The following is a 19,026-nucleotide window of genomic DNA, read 5'->3' as shown; positions in this document are numbered from 1 at the left end:
ACTGTCATTCATTCCACCCCCTGCCGCCCAAACCCTGATTACAGATGCATCAGATTATGCTTGGGGGGCACATCTGGCAGGGAGATGCATTCAGGGCCAATGGAGCCCAAATCAAATGCACCTACATATCAATCAGAAAGAGATGCTAGCCATACAGAATGCTCTGACAGCCTTCAAGGACTATCTTCATCCAGGACAACTACTGATAAAGACTGACAACACCACAGTTATGTGGTACATAAACAAGCAGGGGGGTACCCATTCCTACCCCCTTTGCAGACTTGCCATGGCATTGTGGAATACGGCCTTGACTTATCAAATACATCTACAAGCTCAATTCCTGCCAGGAAAGCAAAATACACTGGCAGACGAACTAAGTAGAAATCATATGGACCCATGGAAACTGGATCAACAAATCTTCAGTATGTTGACAACGCAGATGGGGGAGCCCAGACATAGATAGTTTTGGGGTGAGGCAAAAAGATCATTTGGACAAATTCTGCACAAGAATTCATCACAAAACAGCTTGGAAAGTGGATGCTCTATCCTTCAGCTGGAAAAACCTATCAGTCTATGCCTTCCCCCTCTGCCTCTGCCTCTGCTATCCAAGGTCTTACTAAAACTCCGACAGGAAAAACCAAAAATGATTCTGATTGCTCCAGACTGGCATCGCCAACACTGTTACCTGCTCCTCTGCAATATGTCACACCTTCCTCTGTGGTACCTGCCTCAAGCAACTTTCCTACTGTCTCAGCAGAACTATCAAATTCTACACACTCCGCTCCAAACTCTGAATCTTTATGGCTAATCAACTAATTTCACCAGTTACATCTCTCAACAAACCTGCGATGCATGTCATTTTGGAGGCTAGAAGGCCTAGTACTAGAAAGTCTTGTGCTGACAATTGGAAAAGATTCTGTGCCTGGAACCAAGCACAAGGAATAAGCACAGCAATGCCCAGTATTCCTCAGATTTTGCAATACTTAACGGAGATGCTTCACAAGCGCATTTTTTTCCATACAAATCTATGCCTCTGCCATTTCAGCTCATTACAACACAGAGCCTCCCCTTTTTTCTCTTCCTCTGCCAAAGCAGTACTTCAGAGGGGCCAGAATTTAAGACCTCCTAGGAGAGCACCAACTCCTGCATGGGACCTAAATTTTATTTTGGAAAAACTCACTCTACCTCCTTTTGAACCAGCTGCTACTGCAGACCTAAAATTTCTCTCTTGGAAAACAGCTTTTCTTTTAGCAGTCACTTCAGCTAGAAGGATTTCAGAACTACAGGCTCTTATGGAAGTGGAGCCTTTCATTATTTTTTACCCGGATAGGGTGGCTCTCAGGACCAATCCATCCTTTATGCCTAAAGTGATGTCTAGTGTGGCCCTTAATCAGACCATTCATCTGTCAACTTTTTTCCCAAATCCACAGAACAAGGGTGAGCGGATTCTGCATTCATTGGATGTGCACAGACAACTAAGATTCTACTTAAACAGGACAAAATCTCTAAGAAAATCTGAACAGTTACTGGTGGCATTTGCTGCAGGGGCAGAGGGAAAGGCTATTTCAAAGCAGACTATTTCCAAATGGATAAGCCATTGTATTTGTTTCTGATGTCCTTCAAGAATGCAACTGCAGTCATAACATATGGGTTGTCCTGCCTCAGGCAGCCCTCGGTCGGCTGAATTCCAAAGTCTGGGTCCGGCGTCGGCTGGTGTCGCCTCCTCTCTGATATCACAACGGCTGGAGTATAAAGGCATCGGCCGACGCCATCTTCTTCAGTCTTTTTTGCCGCGCGGTGCCCGAAGCAGAAGCAGTTTGCAAGTGCCGGTCGGTCAGCTCCTGTGTTTTCAGTACCGAAGTCATCTAAAAGCTAAGTACCCCGTTGGGAAACATTTATTCTTGCCTCAGCCGATGTCAGAACAAATTGAGAAAGTTAATAATTGTTTGTCTTGTGGTAAACAAATACCTCATAAGGACTTCCATTCTCTCTGCCTTCCTTGCCTGGGCCCAGACCACGACGTCTCTGCCTGTGCTGCCTGTGCTTGCTTTAATAAGCGCACTCTCAGGCGCCGGGCAGAATTCGCCGAGGACTTTTTTGGTGAATCTTTATGATATCATGCAGTCGGATCAACCGACAACCCAATCTGCTAAAACACAAGGACCGGGACTGACATCCTCGGCCCGCGTCCACTACCGATGCTACTCCTAAACCCTCTGCTAGTGCTCCAGTCCCTTCGGAAGTGGTAAATCAACCGCTCCAGGCCGACGACACAGCGTTAACACGACCTTCGGTCTTGGAGATCTCTCTGGTGCCGGTTGTTGATTTTCCTCAGGAAACCGAAGTTCTGGATCTACCCGACACCATTTCTGTGGACAAGGTTACGTCTGCACGTGGGGCGGCTAGGTCTCCTGTATCCGTGTCCATCAAGGCCTTTGCACATGCTAAGGCCGCCAGTCAGGCCAAGGCCCATCCTAAACCTACTGCCCAGGCTCCTTCTGATAAGCAGATCATGTCTCTGGCTGCTGATCTTATTTCCCTTATCAGGGGGTCTCAGCCTCATCCGGACAGGGGTTCTCAGCCACCTGCAGAGAAAAGGCCTAGAACTGAGCAGGCGGACGACCTCTCTTCAGATGAAGCCTCTGGGGATTCTGAGCATTCTGATACCCAAGAAGAATCCTTCCAGGCCTACGAGGACTCTGATGCTGAGGAATCAATTCCCTCTGCCTCCCCTCCAGAGGATTTCTCATTTGGTGAAGTCCTGCATTCCATGAGGGAACATTTTCAGTGGCAGGGTCAGGAATTCTCTGACTCCAGGAAAAGGCTTGACCTTCCTCAAGCTTCCCCAGCACAGACCTTTGGCTATTCCACCTGTTATGGATGTTTTGGATGATGTTTTCTCTGACTCCAGTGCTAACCCTGATTCTCTTCCTCCTGCTCCTGTCAAGCCGGACAGATATTATAGGGTACCTGACACTCACAAGCACCTTTTTAAGGCCCACTCTGTGGATCTAGAAACTATTTCACAGGGCCCCAAGGGAGTGGCTACCTCCTCTGCCAAAAACCCACTGCCAGCGGACAGAGAAGCAAGGCCCCTGGAGAGATGGGGTAAAAAAGTGTATATACCTCTACTACCCTAGCCATGAGGTCACTTAACTGCCTTTTTCACATGTTTCAGTACCAAGATTTTCTCCTGGATGATTTGCAGAAAAAGTTAGCCTCTCCTGAGCCTATTGATAAAAAGGCATTGCAGGATCATATACATAACACTCAGCAGGTTAATAACCATTTTCTTCAGTGTGGTTGTGATGCACTGGAAGCTTCATGTAGGGCAGCTATGACTGGGGCTGTGATACGTAGACATGCTTGGTTAAAGGATCAGTCTTTGCCTGACCATGTTAAAGTAAAGTTACTGGATGCACCTTTGGAAAAACAGAAGCTTTTTGGTGCTAATGCACAAGATGTATTGAAATCCGTAGAGGAAAAAGCAAAGTCAGTACAGACAGTCAAGGATTTCCTTCAGGTTCAGCCACCCAGATTCAGCAGAAACTGGCCCTCAAAGAATTGGTCCTTCCCCGGCTCTGACAAGTTTCAAAGGGGAAAAAGACGTGCCCGAGGTAGAGGGCAATACCGAGGATCTTATAGGGGCCGCCAATGGCAACCTCCAAATCAGAGAAGTGGTGCAGACAGTTCAGCTGCACCACAAGGACAATCACAATGACTTGACTTTCGTTCCGCCTACAAAGGTTCAAAGCGAAGCACCTTTGGGCGGAAAATTATCCTTGTTCTCACAAAACTGGCATATCTTAACCAAGGACAACTGGATTCTGGATTTGATAGACAAAGGTTACAGATTCCACTTCCACACATTACCAATAAGACAAGGCATGCCAAACCTGCCACATCATCAAAGGGCAGAGGCGCACTCTCAAGTTTCCAAGCTGTTAAGTATAAAAGCAATAGAAAGGGTTCCTCCTCAGGAGCAAGGCCAGGGATTTTATTCAAGACTGTTCCTTGTTCCAAGAAAAGAAAACAAATGGAGACCCATACTGGACTTGTCATCTCTAAACACTTTTCTCATAGTGCCAAAGTTCAAAATGCTGATGTTGCAGCAACTCCTTCCTATGTTGGGCAAGGGGTCTTGGCTGGTCACTCTGGACCTCAAGGAGGCATACCTGCATGTCCCAATCAGACAAAGTTGCAGAAGATACCTCAGATTTCTTGTAGGGACAGAGCATTATCAATTCTCAGCATTGCCGTTTGGCTTATCTACTGCACCCAGAGTCTTCACGAAATGCTTGGCATCAGTAGTGGCACACTGCAGACAACAGGAGATTCAAATATACCCCTACTTGGACGACTGCCTCATACAAGCAGACAACAAACAAACCTTAAAAGGGAATTTGGACTATGTCATGCATCTACTGCAGGCCTTGGGATACACAGTCAACATTCAGAAGTCAAAACTACTGCCATCCCAACAGATTATCTTCTTAGGAACCAAACTGGACACGGAAAACCAAATGGCCTACCTCACAGAGGAAAAACAGCAGCATTTACCAGAGTACTTCAAAGGCCTAGCAAAACTCTCCCAGCTGACTGCAAGGAAAGTCCTGCAGGCCCTGGGGTTCATGGCATCTTGCATCCTTCTGATACCTTTGGCAAGACTTCATATGAGAAAGCTGCAATGGTATTTAAAAAACTTATGGTCTCAACACAGCCAAAGCCTAGAGGACATAATCCCACTTATTCCATGTCTGCAAAAAGAATTTTTATGGTGGGCTCAAGCCAGTCAGCTAAACAAAGGCATGTCTTTCAACAGACCTCAAGCAGGTCAAATGATTACACCAGTTGCCTCAGACCATGGATGGGGGGGCGCACATGGAGGGCAGATGCATTCAAGGGCAATGGACGCCAAAAGAAAGACATCTGCACATAAACCAAAAGGAGATGTTGGCAGTGATACATGCAATCGAGACTTTCGAAAAATCACTACAACAAGGGCATTTGCTAATAAGGACAGACAACACCACTGTCATGTGGTACATAAACAAGCAGGGGGCACTCATTCTTATCCCCTCTGCAGACTAACAATGCTTCTCTGGGAAAAATCCCTGAGCCTGAAGATACATTTACAATCCCAGTTTGTACCAGGCAAGGACAATGTACTGGCGGACAACCTGAGCAGAAATTTCATGGATCCACACGAATGGATGCTGCACCCTCACATTTTGTCTCAACTGACAAAGACATGGGGAAGACCGGATGTAGATCTTTTTGCTTCCCACTTAAATCATCACCTGGAAAAGTTCTGCACAAGGACTCACCATCCTCTAGCCTGGAAAACGGATGCTCTCTCCTTCAGCTGGAATTCTCTAAAAATATATGCATTCCCTCCTCTGCCTCTGCTGACCAAGGTGATACTGAAGATCAAAACAGAACAACCAACAGGCATCTTGATTGCTCCAGACTGGCCAAGGCAACACTGGTACCCATTGCTATTGACCATAACTCGGACCAAACCATGGCCTCTGACCCTATGGCCCCTGCTCCTAACACAACACAACTACCGGACTGTACATCAAGACCTGAAAACATTACATCTGACAGCCTGGAGGCTAACATGACTTCTCCACCTAACTCTCTTTCAAAATCAGCTCAAGAAATTTTATTGGAAGCACGCAGACCTTCCACCAGAAAAACCTATTCAGCCAAGTGGAAGAGATTCAGCATCTGGAATGCCAACAGGGGTCAGGACACAGCATTACAGAGTATACCTCAGATTTTAGAATACTTGGCAGAACTATTTCATACTGGACTCTCATACTCTTCAATAAAGATTCATGCCTCAGCAATATCAGCAAAATACAACTGTGACCCTCCAGTGTTTTCTCATCCTCTGCTAAGACAGTTTCTAAGAGGAATAAAGAATATCAAACCTCCCAGAAAACAGCCAGTACCGGCATGGGATCTCAATTATGTGTTGGAAAAATTTACTCTTCCTCCATTTGAGCCAGCAGCAACTTCAGAAATGCAATTTCTTTCATGGAAGACTGCCTTCTTATTGGCAGTCACATCTGCAAGAAGAGTTTCGGAGATACAGGCACTCATGGCAGTGCCTCCCTTCCTCATTTTTCATCAAGACAGAGTTTCTCTAAATACCAATCCTACATTCATGCCAAAAGTTATTTCCAGGGTGTTTCTAAATTAAGCTATTCACCTGCCTACATTCTTCCCCAATCCTCAAAATAAGGGGGAAAAACTACTGCATACTTTGGACATACACAGACAATTACGTTACTACTTGGACAGAACTAGGGCCACCAGAAAGTCTGACCAACTGTTTGTAGCCTATGCTGCTGGAGTGCAAGGAAAAGCAATCTCCAAACAAACAATTTCAAAATGGATTGGACATTGCATCAGATTCTGCTATTCTTTCCATGGAAAAGGTGTGCCAGCCAATATTAGGCCACATTCCACCAGAGCTATAGCCACTTCCACAGCTTTCCTAAGAGGAGTGGCAACAAAGGACATTTTAGAGGCTGCTACATGGAGCTCTGTGCATACATTTGCCAGGCACTACAACCTGCCCTTATACTCCAGATCCCGAGCAGGCTTTACTTCGGCAGTCCTGCAGGGCATTTTAGCTACACCATCCCTTTCTTAGTTCCATCCACCCCCAGCTTGGCTATGGTATTCAACCCATATGTTATGACTGAAGTTGCATTCTTGAAGGACATAGTACAGTTTTGTACCTACCATAAATGTAGATGTCCAATAGATATACAACTGCAGTCGGATTTTCCCACCCTCCTACCCCTCTGTATCCTTCTTTTTGGGTCCCTACCCCTTTTTCCCATTAGCTGGGGGTATTTCCTATGGTGTATCTGTTTATTACTGTTGTGCATGTTTGGGATTATTTTTATCCATTTACCAAATTTAGCCTTCCTAGGAGGGCACCTGGCATCTGGGGCAAGAAACACTGAAGAAGATGGCGTTGGCCGATGCCTTTATACTCCAACCGCTAGACGCCGGAGAGGAGGCACACCAGCCGCCCGGACCCAGACTTTGGAATTCGGCCGACCGAGGGCTGCCTGAGGCAGGACAACCCATATGTTATGACTGCAGTTGCATATCTATCGGACATCTACATTTATGGTAGGTACAAAACTGTACTTTATATGCGCCATGGTAAATTTGTCCCCAAGGGGATCAGATCTCATTCCCCCAGGGCTGCGTGTACTTCTGCAGCTTTTCTCAGAGGGGTTCCTACCAGCGACATTCTAGAAGCTGCTACCTGGAGCTCAGTTCATACGTTCACCAAACATTACCATTTACCTCTCTTCTCTAAATCCAGAGCAGGCTTTGCCACTGCTGTCCTGCAGGGCGTTATAGCTGCTCTTAATGCTGTATAAATCCATCCTCCCAACCATAGCTTTGGGATTCAACCCAAATGTAATGACTGCAGCAGTGAAACACGAAGAACATAGTACAGTTGTGTACACTTACCATAAATGTAGATGTTCGAGTGTACTCACTGTTGCAGTCCTGGTTACCCTCCCGCCCCCCTGTTTTTTCTCTAACTATACCTCTCATTTCTGTTATGATCTTTAAAAGCCTTTTTGGTGTATTTGCTTTTGTTTGGAAGTATATGTTTTGTGCTTTTTATTCTACATAGATGTATATATATATATGTATATATATATATATATATATATATATATATATATATATACATACATACATATTTATATATTTTGCTCCCCATTTGGGGGGCACCTGACATCTGGGGCAAGAAAAACTGATGTAATGGCGTCGGCTGCATGTTTTATACCCCTGACAACCTGACGTCATGGAAGAAGGCACAGCAACCGATGCAGGACCCAAGACTTTGTTAATCAGGCCAACTGAGGGCAACCTGCCAGTAGATTACCCAAATGTAATGACTGCAACAGTGAATACACTCGAACATCTACATTTATGGTAAGTGTACACAACTGTACTTTACTGCCCTCTAACTTGACTGTAGGAAGTGAAGAAGGTCTGGCATTTAAGTCTTTGCCTTCACAAAAAGGAAGGTAATTTAAGCACTTTATGTAGCTGAAAGTCTCCTAATGGCAGGTTTATGTAAAGGAAGGCAACGTACACAAAGCTAAAAGTTTCTGGGAAATTGTCACTGACACTTTGACTCGAGATTCTGAAAACCACTAAATCTGAGTACTGGCATTGTCCATGAATGGGAAAACATCTTGAAAGAATGGGGTTTGAAAGTGTAGCTGCATTTCTTTTTTGGAACCATCCAGCCATGCATCCACTACCCCTTTTCCCCATGTTTGCACATGGGGTCAGGGTGTTGCAACCACAGCCACAGTCCTCATTCTGTATGTAATTTTCTGTGTTGTCAAGGGGTCTGTATCCTTTCAGGTAACTGCCATATTGCCAAAAATTCAGTCTGTTGAACTGTGATAACTGAGGCCTCATTATGGTGGAGTCAGGTAAATGCCCTTTTTCCCCACTGTAGTGCGATCTCGAAGTTGGTATTTAAAGTTGGGTGTTCGCATTTTTGATACAGTGATATTTGGCGATGTGGCTATTCGCTGAAATGATATAGACCCATTGTCTAGCACTTCCGAAGTCTAGTAGATGCTGCTTTCCTTCCTCCAGAAAGTTATTAAATTTTATGTATGTTCATGTTGAACCACTGGTTATATTCAGATTCACTGAGACATCTGAGTTTGTGTGTCAGGAATCCCTTAGTCTGCTGTTTTAGGCCACTGTATGAGATTGTTTTCAGGAAATGCCTTTTGAGGTCTTTGTCATTTGCATGCATAGCTTTTTTTTTCTTGGGTAAGAATTTTAGTTTTAATTGACCGTAGTTGGCCCCTTGTGATTGCTGCATTACTGCACTGTAATACTTTCTCTCTGGATCAGCACTATGCATATTTTGGTTAGGCTCTGAAAGTTGAATGTGTCATCCTGTCTGATATTGATGCGGTATGTAATAAAAGTAAAATTTTGTTTTGTATATTCTAGGTCCAGGGCAAGGATCCTTCAGTGGACATTACCCAGGAGCTTGTAGATGAATCTGAAGAGGAACGCTTTGATGATATGTCTTCACCTGGTCTTGAACTACCTTCATGTGAATTAAGTAGACTGGAAGAGATGGCTGAGCTGGTAGCTTCCTCACTGCCATCTCCTCTGCGTCGAGAAAAACTTGCACTAGCACTGGAAAATGAGGGTTACATTAAAAAACTTTTGGAACTTTTTCATATGTGTGAAGACTTGGAAAATACTGAAGGACTGCACCACTTGTACGAAATTGTCAAAGGGATTTTCCTTTTGAACAGAACTGCACTATTTGAAGTCATGTTTTCTGAGGAATGTATAATGGACATCATAGGATGTTTAGAGTATGACCCATCCTTACCCGAACCACGTAAACACAGAGAGTTTCTAACAAAAACAGCAACATTTAAAGAAGTGATACCTATATTGGACCCTGAATTAAAGCAAAAAATTCATCAAACTTACAGAGTTCAGTATATACAGGATATGGTTCTACCCACTCCTTCAGTGTTTGAAGAAAATATGCTATCGACACTTCATTCCTTCATCTTTTTTAATAAGGTGGAAATAGTGGGTATGTTACAGGTAAGTTTATTAACAGACCTCAGAACAGCATGATCCTTTTTTAATGAGGTGGAAGTAATGTTTGTGCTACAGGTAAGTCGTAGTTTAAAGAATATTTTTTTTCTTTTTTGGCTGTTGTAAGCAGAATTTGGGACTGCGGTGGAAGTGCACAAAGGTTTATCATTTATTTGTTTTGATAAATGGTTTCCTATATGAAATTATTGCGGAGTTCTCAGCACTGTTATCAGTTTGACTTTTTCTTAATTTCAAAATTGGTTGCATCTGTACTCATCTGCAGCATGTTGGGCATCGCGTGTTATGCAGTAGAATGTTGTTTCTTTGAAGTCTCTTTGCAGTTAATGCTTGTTTGCTTTAAAACAGGGTTACCTTTGGTAGAAGCCTTGGATTTTTTTGATTTCCTTTTGTGTTGCAACACAGTCTGATTTCTTAAAAGCCATATTCATGTTTCAGTGGTGGTTCATTTGCTTGAAGTGTTGGATGTTAATTTCCTTGTGAATGTTTTCTACAGAATTTCAGAAGTAAAATTAGACTTGTATTTAATTTGTACTTTGTCAGGATCTTTGAAATAGAATGCTTAACCGTGTATATCCACAAAATGCTATAAGATGTGCTTCCTTTGGAGATTCTTGAACATATTTTCATAGGTTCATAGATAGGTACTAGGCTATCGGCCCTGGGTCCTCTATAAGCCTAGCCAAAATAGTTCCCTGGCTTTCGACACCAAAGAAAGTTATTTTCCTGTGCCCCTGTCTAGCAGAGCCACAAAAGTGATCCCCAGGCTGAATTTCCCAACCAATTGTCTATATTTTTCTTAGAGGGCTAATGAGTAGCTTTGCTTGACATGAATGGGTAGTCTGTTCCAGAGCATGGGAAGTCTCTGGGACAGGACTCTATCCCTCCAGCATGTTCTGTTTATTGTGGTGGCAAGGTTTAGATCTCAGGAGCATGTGGCTCGGAGGGATTGGGGTTTCTCTGTGTAGCATGTCCAGCAGATCTGGGTTTGTCATGGCTTTATATGTTAGGCAGAGGTCGCCTCTGAGTAGGTGATAAGTGATGGAGTAGAGCTGGAGTTTTTTGAGATCGTCTGCATATGGCATCTGTTTGAGGCCAGTAATTTTCTTAGTGAGGTATTTCTTAGTGGGGCATTATACTCTATAATGCGTCTGATAAGGGATGAGTAGAGAGGAACAATTACCTCAATTTTACTGGAGGTGAACCCCTTTGTTGTTTGCTGTTTCTCATCGGTTCTAAAACTGCCCCCCCCCCCCCCCCGTTTCCTGTGGTGGCAAAGTTTATTGTACTCGTAAAGAAGCTTGGATTGATGCTAAAAGTACTTTGCTAGATGAGCTAAAGTTTGAAACCTTGGAAGGAACATGATCACCCAGTGCTGTGCATTCTGCTTTAAGACAGAATTAGAGAAAAACTTTGACTGCTTTTACTAAGAGAATAGAAGCATCCATTGAATTTCAGTTTAGATGTCTTTGAAATATTTTTTTCTTGTACCAGCTGCCTAATTCAGAGTAAAGTGTGTCAGAATGTTAAAAACTTAAACCATTGCTCACCCTCTGCTAATAATAAATATTTCATGAAAGTCCTCTGAAGTATTTGTTGATGCGCATCTTAATGTTCAGTGTTATCTTCACATTTGGAATGTTTTGTATGTAGGTACCCCTCCCCCATGGTTTTTGGGTCCTGCCATCCTAACTAGAGCACCAGTCCTTTGATGTAAAAGATAGCGTGTGCAACACCATCTTTAGATATTACTTGTCATTCAGTCTGTAGCCATATATTACTGGCAGTGCTCAGTTGTCGGTTAGCAAAATGTCCTATTCTCATGTGACAGTAGTCGTAATTTTTTGGGATTAGCCACTGTCTAGCAAACCGAACTTCCAGCCAGTATACAAAAGCTTTAGTCACTACAAGGTACGTGGAATGTCTGACTTTGGCCATAGGGTGCGTGGGCCATTAAAGTGATGTTCGCACTTAACCTCCTCAGAACTGGTCTGCCCGAAGTCTCAAGCGTCAGCTCATCCTGCCCGTTTCTGCCATCGGATCCTGCGAGTTTAAGATGAGTACCCCACTTGTGCCTCTCTTTTTTGTTGTTTCGGTCACTGCATGCCTGCCCAGGTTCATGTCATCCAGGAAAGGAAAGTGTAGGTGCTGACATCATATCCCCATAAGGACACCCATGACCTGTGCTTGTTTTGCTTAGAGCCTAACCATGGCCATAAATCCTGCGCAGTGTGAAAGGCCTTTGTTCCAAAGACTTTTCCAGCTGTTTGCACGCTCTCAATATCTATTTAGAAAACCAAAGACTGAAATGTCTTGAACTTGCGAAGAAGGGCTGTCCGGTCAGACCATTGAGCCACTGATAAAGAAGGCGAAAGTTAACAGGCCTGAGCCTACTGCTGTACCTCCTCCGCCCGATGTTGCCCCTGTGGCTGACGTATGCCTGGAGGAACATATGGAATCAGCCGACACTGGTATAGTGGGTACTGATCCAAAGGCCAAAGAAGGTTGAAAACACGTCTGTGGAGGTTACGTAGACATCAGGTGCCGACGACAACGAGGGAGGACCTAGTCTCTCTGTGGATGTCCAGACAGGCCCTTCTTCTGTTAGGGAACAGCCTGAAGCTACGCCCTCCTTAGGCCCCACATCCTCTAGGCCTGTTTCTTCTTTAAAAAGGAAACAAAAAACAAAGCATGCATCTCCACCTTCTGAAAGCTTACATGATTGGCAAGCTTTCTGTCAAGGTTTATTCGATGCCTTCGTGGCCGTTGGGCCTTCCATGGCTGCTTCTCCTCTGGCTATCCTTCCTTTTATTAGTCCTAGGCCTCAGACTGCAGGTCCTCTTCCAATTGAAGCTTAAGATTCTTCAGATTCCTTTTCAGAGGATTCCCTTTCTTATGCTTTCCAAATGCCATCCCCTCAAGGATATGCCTCCCCAGAGGAGGACTCTTCTGAGGCAGATTCCCCTGGAGAAGACTTTACCTTTGGAAAAACCATCTCTTGGATGAGAGAGTTTTTCAAATGGGACTCTTCTGAAATAACTGAAGTTCAAAAGTGGTACTATGAACTTTTACATATGGATACTCGTTCACGGTCTGCCATACCACCAGTCCTACCAGCCTTCTTGGACGCCATCAATGCAGCCTCTAAACATCCTGAATTCCAACCCCCTGCTTCTAGATGACCTGACAGATTTCATAAGGTTCCTGAAGGGGCTAAATTCCTGATAAAGTGCCCTGTTGCAGACCCTTGTAGTATTTCGGTCTCTGCCGACAAACCTTCCAGAGTGCTACCCTCCACATCTGTCTTTCCAACTGATAAGTGCAGTAAAACTTTGGAGCGCATTGGTAAAAAGGTATACACCTCCATTACCTTGGCCTTTAGGGCCATCAACTGCCAGACTCTCATGTCTAAGTATTCCTTGGCCCTTTTGACTCTGGTTTCAAAACTCTAGGCTGATCTCCCAGATTCGACCACTAAGTCTCCGATCTCTTACCTGATCTTCCTGTCCTCACAAGTAACAAGACACTCAATCAGATCCAGTTATGATACTGCAGAGGCCTCTGCCATATCTGCAGCTTCTGCCTCAGTTCTCAGAAAGTACTCTTGGCTGAGGCTTCAAACCCTACCTGACAATATCAGGGCTAAACTCCTATATGCCCCCTTGGACAATACTGTCCTTTTTGAGGCCAAAGTGGCAGAGCTTTCCAAAGCTCTTCAACAGAAGGGGACAGAATTTATAGGGAGTTGAAGCATTTGTTTGTATCCCCAGTCCCTAAATCCCACAAACTATCCCACCAAGATGCAATTCTTTAGGAAACTTTCTGATCCTACTACTCATACTAGGGGCAAGAAGATGTCCAGGAAGCAGCAGCCACCCTCCAGGCCTGCTCAGACTACACCCCAGAAACCTCCATTTCAGGACAAGGCAGATAGTCTGACCCACCTGCCTTCTCCTCCACCCCCTCCAGATCCCATACCCCTTTTCCAGAGGCGCTTTCACTGTCTTCCCATCTGGAAAAGCATTACCTCAGACAGGTGGGTCTTATCAGTCATAGAAAAGGGTTACTTCGTGACTTGGATCATTCCTCCCTCCTTCCTTAAGAGGCATCCCACAGCCACCAAAGGACCAGCTGCCACTATTCCTAACAGTCTTGGACAACCCTGTCTACCAAGGGACTAGCCAACCAGTCCCTCTGTCAGAAAAGGGAAGGGGCTTTTACTCCTGACTTTTTCTCGTCCTAAGAAAAAGCCCATGGAGACTCATCCTGGATCTCTCCCACCTCAGCCTCTTTCTTTAGGTACCCACTTTCTGCATGCTTACACTCCAGACTGTATTCCCACTGTTAATGCCACAGGCATTTCTGGCCAACTTGGACATCAAAGATGCATATCCACATATCCCCGTAAGGCCCAAATACAGGAAATATTTACACTTTTCTGTGGGGTCCTCACATTTTCTATTCTCTGTTTTACCCTTTGGACTGTCTACTGCTGCAAAGGTATTCACCAAGTGTCTGGCTCCAGTAGTGGCCTATGACAGGGTCCAAAAGATGCAGATTTTCCTATACCTAGGTGACCTCCTGATCCAGTAAGATTGCTGCGATTCTCTACAGAACCATCTCCAGACAGTCATTAGTGTTCCACATGCCCTGGGTTTCACCATCAGTTTCCCATATCCAAACTAAACTCCTCCCTGGACCAAGTTTTCCTGGGTTGCAAAATCGGGGTAGATGTTATGAGGGCATTCCTCCCACCCCAAAAGGTGGAAAGCCTGAAGAAATATGCACAGTCTGTCATCCACGCTCCTGCAATGACAGCAAGAGAATACTTCAGACACCTGGGGCATATGGCCTCTACTATCCCCACGTTACCACTCACAAGACTCCACACGAGGAAGCTTCAGTAATACCTGTGGGTCCACATGGACCCAGCACTCTCGCCCCCTTGGACCACTCCATTCCCTTCCTACCATGCCTAAGGAAGGAGATCTTTTGTTGGGTGGAGCCAGTCTCTCTCAACCCAGGACTCCCCTTACCACCCCTCACTCCAGTCCAGGAAATGTACACAGATGCTTCAGACCTGGGTTGGGGGGCTACTGTGGGCAGCTTCAAGGTGCAAGGCACATGGACAGGGCCCCTTCAAGAGGGAGCACATCAACATCAGAGAGATGAGGTCCCTCATCTTTGCACTGAGGGCCTTCCAAAACAGTCTGAAGCAAGGGCTCCTGAAGTTGTTCACAAACAACACTACCATTCTTTGGTATGTGAACAAACTGGAGGGAACAATATTTTTCTTGCTATGCAGACTTGCACTGCAGGCCTGGGAATTGGCAGCCCACCATGGAGTCGCACTGCAGATGGTCTACATTCCCTTCAGCTCAGAACACTCAGACACCTTGAGCAGATACATGTTATAATCCCAGAAGTGGGTACTACACAAGGATGTGTTTGGACATAGTCCACATGTGAGGAGTGCCCCCGGGAGGGCAACGGATGCCTTCTCCATCTCATGGAAGGGGATGTTTCTCTACACATTCCCCCTTCCCACTCTTACAAAATGTCCTAATGAAAATTCAGCAAGACAAGCCAAAAACCTTGTTGGTGACTCCTTTTGGCCAAGACAGCATTGGTTCCCCCTCCTCTTGCATTTAGCCAGGGGCAATCATCGCAAGTTACCTCACAGAGTGGACCTACTCACACAGAACAAGGGATCCCTAATCCACCCCCCACTTCGAATCTCTGAGCCTAACCTTGTGGGTGATAAGGGTTTGATCCCTTTCAGACACCTTTACACTGAGGATGTGCTTACTGTCCTGCAGGAGCCCAGGAAACCCAATACTAGGAAAGCCCGTCTGTCCAAATGGAAAAGGTTCTCTATTTGGTGTCTTAAAAGACAGCTAGACCCATTTCAAGGAGAGAGGTCCTCTTAGTGCTGTCCTGTCTGTGTAAATTGTTGCAGGCAGGGTTGGCATATTCTTCTGTTAAGGCACACCTTGCTGCTACTTCAGCTCGTTTGCCTCTTGACCCTCCACTTGCTTCCAGAATTCAAGTGAAGTTTTTCCTGAAGGGCATATTACATTCCAGGCCTCCCAGGAGGCCAGTTCCACCACCTTGGGACCTGAATTGTGTTAGAGAAACTCACTGTTGCTCCATTGGAGCCAACGGCTACAGCTTCTCTAAAATACTGCACTTGGAAAATACTACATGTTAAGTTGTCTATCTCGCCTTCATTCTTGCTGGATGGGTTCGGAGCCGACCTCGGCTCCGACTCGGCCACTCTAAAAGCTCGAGAGTTGGTTCCACCGGCTCAAGGCTCCCCTTATATCCCACAATGCTAGGCGAGAGTTACCCCAGATCTCGTTTGCCGCTGCAGCGATCGAGGTGTTGGTTTTCTACCGGCTTCTTGGTAAGTGTATTTTCAGTAAAGTTAGGATACTTAAACCCTTATATTTTTAAATTTAACTACTTTTTCCCTTAGTTTAGTGGATTTCTACCCTTTTTTTCTTAAAATCCCGTTTCTTTCCCACAAGAACTTAAAAGTTCTCCCTCGGCCCTTCAGGCCTTTCCCCATTCCCTAGTGGTGTGTGTGTGTTGCTCTTAATTAAAACTTAGTTAATTGTTTTATTTTTGAGTTTTAAAAATAAGATAAGTGTAATCGGTGTGTCTGACTGAGTGTGTGTGGTTACACTTTCTTGTTTTAGGATGTCTAAAGACACAAAGGTCTCAGGCTTCAAGAAGTGTGATGCGTGCTGTCAGAAAATGTCTCTGACAGACGGTCACACTTCTTGTGTCTACTGCCTGGGGCCTTTGCACCTGCAGGACTCCTGTGCTGTATGCCACGGCTTCAGTCCCAGGGTCCTGCAGGAAATAAAGAACAAGTTGATCCTAAGGGGTCTACTTAAGCCTGAGGATTCCCTTTCTGTCTCTGGGAAGCCCTCCAAGGCTTCTAGGTCCTCTGCTCCAGCTACTGAGCCGAGACCTAAGGCTTCTAAACCTGCGTCTGCATCGGCTCCGGCTGGAGCCGATGAGTCTACAGCTTCTGTGGTTCCCTCGCTCGGCTGGAGCCGAGGTATTAAATTCCCTTGTCGGCTCCGACCAGACCTTCGGAGCCGACATCTAGGAAGAGATCTAGGTCACCATCTCTTGGCTCCGTTCATTCGGCTCCAGCATCGCCTCTGCTGTCTGAACGGAGCCATAAATCTCACTCCTCTAGGTCATCGAGGCTGTCGGATCATGACCTTCAGAGGGTAGTGAGTCGAGGCACTGGCCCAAATGCTTCAGAGCCCGACTCATCAGTCGATGCCTGTCCCTGTCCATCAATATGTTCCTCCTCCGACTCCGTTGAGCTCGGAGCCGGGGCGTGTCGGAACCGAAACTGTGGGAGTGTCGGAGCCGATACAGATGTCTTCGGCTCCGCCGGCTCCGATTTCTTCTTCGAGGAATCTCGGCGCGGACTTCCCTCGCCGGCTCGAGGGGTGAGTGGCATCGGACCCTTGTCCGACCCGCTCTTCCTCTCGGAGCTTGGGCGCTGGTGAGTTCGGCTCGACATCGGCCTCGGAGCCATCACTGTCGGTGCCGAGGGAGGTTCTCAGCTTCTCGGAGCGGGGACCTCTGGCTCTGCCTGACAGGGGTGCGTTCGAGGTCATGCGGAGTGTGTTAGAGCCTGGCTCTACTCCACAGTCGGCTCCGTCCGCCCCTCCCTTTACGGTGCCTCAGGTCAAGTCGACTCACTCCCTCATCCCGGACCGCAGAGAGCCAGCTCCTCAGGAACCCCCCATGGGGATCTCATCCTCTTCCGAGGCCTCTCCAGATTTGGCAGAGGAGCCCCCTCGGAAGAGGAAGTGTAAGAGGAAACACATTGACTCACCTGAGTCCATCACATCTGACACAGATTTAGAGGATGCCGAGGGTTCCCCCCGTTCCCCTTCTGAGGATGTCTCCTTTGCAGACATTCTGGAAATCCTCAAACAGAGGGGAAATTGGCCAGCCCTCAACCCTTCGGAGGATGAATCTGTGTACCTTGAGGCGTTTGGCTCTCGTCCTTCCACCTCCTGGGTGTCTCCCCTTTGACCCCTCATGCAGGTGGTAGCTAAAAGGCATGGACGGCTCCTGATTCAGTGGACCCCACTCCCAGGAGACCCTCCAAATTCATAACGGCACCAGCAGACAAACAGTTCTTGACAAAAGGGGTTTCTGTGGATGCTATGGTGGTTGCTGCTGCCACTAAGAAGGAACTAGCTGATCCTTCAGTACCTGTCCATCCACCTAACAAGGAATCTAGGTCCATGGACAGGTGCGGAAGCGGATGTTCTCGTCAGCGACATTTGCTATCGTTCGCTGAACTACCTGTGTCATTTTACTCGTCTTCAAAGGGACTTTATCAAAGAAGCGAGTGACATGTTGAAGGACCCTACAGCTGCGGGTTTTCAAGATAAGATGAACACTCAGCTGGCTACCCTGAACTCCATAGCCAACTCCTCCATGTGCCTCCTTTCTTATGCGGCTGATGGAGCGAGCAGGGCCGCAGGGACAGGTGTGGCCTTACGTAGGCATGCCTGGATGCGGCTATGCAATTTTGCGGACCCCTTCAAGACGTCTTTCACTAATTCTCCGTTCGATGGATCATCTCTCTTTGGTCCTCAAGTGAAAGAAACCTTGACTAGGTGCGAGACTGATGGCAAGACTCTTTCTGCCGTCGGAGTCCGTTTTTCTACTCCTTCTAGGCCTTACCCCAAAGGCCACAAAAGTGGGAAAATGTGGTTCCGTAAACAATCTCAAGGGACTTCGCCTGACGCACAAAGTCGTTTCCCGCCAGAGGCAGAGGCGGAATAACAATGGTAGACGCCGCCCTCGAGGCAGGGGGCTCCAGAACCAGGGCAATCGAGAAGCCTTCTCTGATAAGCCCTTTCAGCATCCCTGAGGTGTTGCCCGACTGCCCACCTTCGAGGCAGTCGGGGAAGATTGTCACTGTACCCAGAAGCCTGGCTATCCCTGACTCAAGACAAATGGGTACAGTCCGTCATTTCAAGGCTATTCTATCCCCTTTCTTCGCATTCCAAACCAATCAAAAATCCCTTCCAGATGTTCCACCGCTCAAAGGGATCTAGCGGTTTTGGGAATTTCAAAGCTGCTTGCAAAAAGAGCAATTCAGCCAGTTCCAGCAGACCAGCAAGGATCCGGAATCTACTCAAGGTTCTTTTAGTTCCAAAGAAAACAGGGGACTGGAGACCAATTTTGGATCTCAGTATCTTGAACAGATCAGTCAAGAAAACAAGATTTCGGATGGTCACGCTGCAGTCCATCCTTCCCCTATTGGGAAAAGGAAACTGGATGTGCTCTATAGACCTTCAGGATGCGTACTAT

The 19,026-nt window shown here is 46.2% G+C and overlaps 1 protein-coding gene across 1 annotated transcript in view; it reads left to right on the top strand.

The window, feature by feature from the left end:
* PPP4R3A (protein phosphatase 4 regulatory subunit 3A) overlaps nt 1–19,026 on the top strand; it is a 1,651,308-nt gene that overhangs the window by 323,680 nt on the left and 1,308,602 nt on the right. Inside the window, exon 4 of the mRNA XM_044074714.1 lies at nt 9,034–9,651. Within this exon, the coding sequence (XP_043930649.1) occupies nt 9,034–9,651 (618 nt within the window). The remainder of the gene's footprint in view (nt 1–9,033; nt 9,652–19,026) is intronic.

Source organism: Protopterus annectens, chromosome 6.part0 (genome assembly GCF_019279795.1).
Source record: "Protopterus annectens isolate FY-2018-M chromosome 6.part0, PAN1.0, whole genome shotgun sequence".
Taxonomy (NCBI): domain Eukaryota; kingdom Metazoa; phylum Chordata; order Ceratodontiformes; family Protopteridae; genus Protopterus; species Protopterus annectens.
Note: the sequence above shows the minus strand (reverse complement) of the source record. Positions and strands in the feature narration are given on the sequence as shown.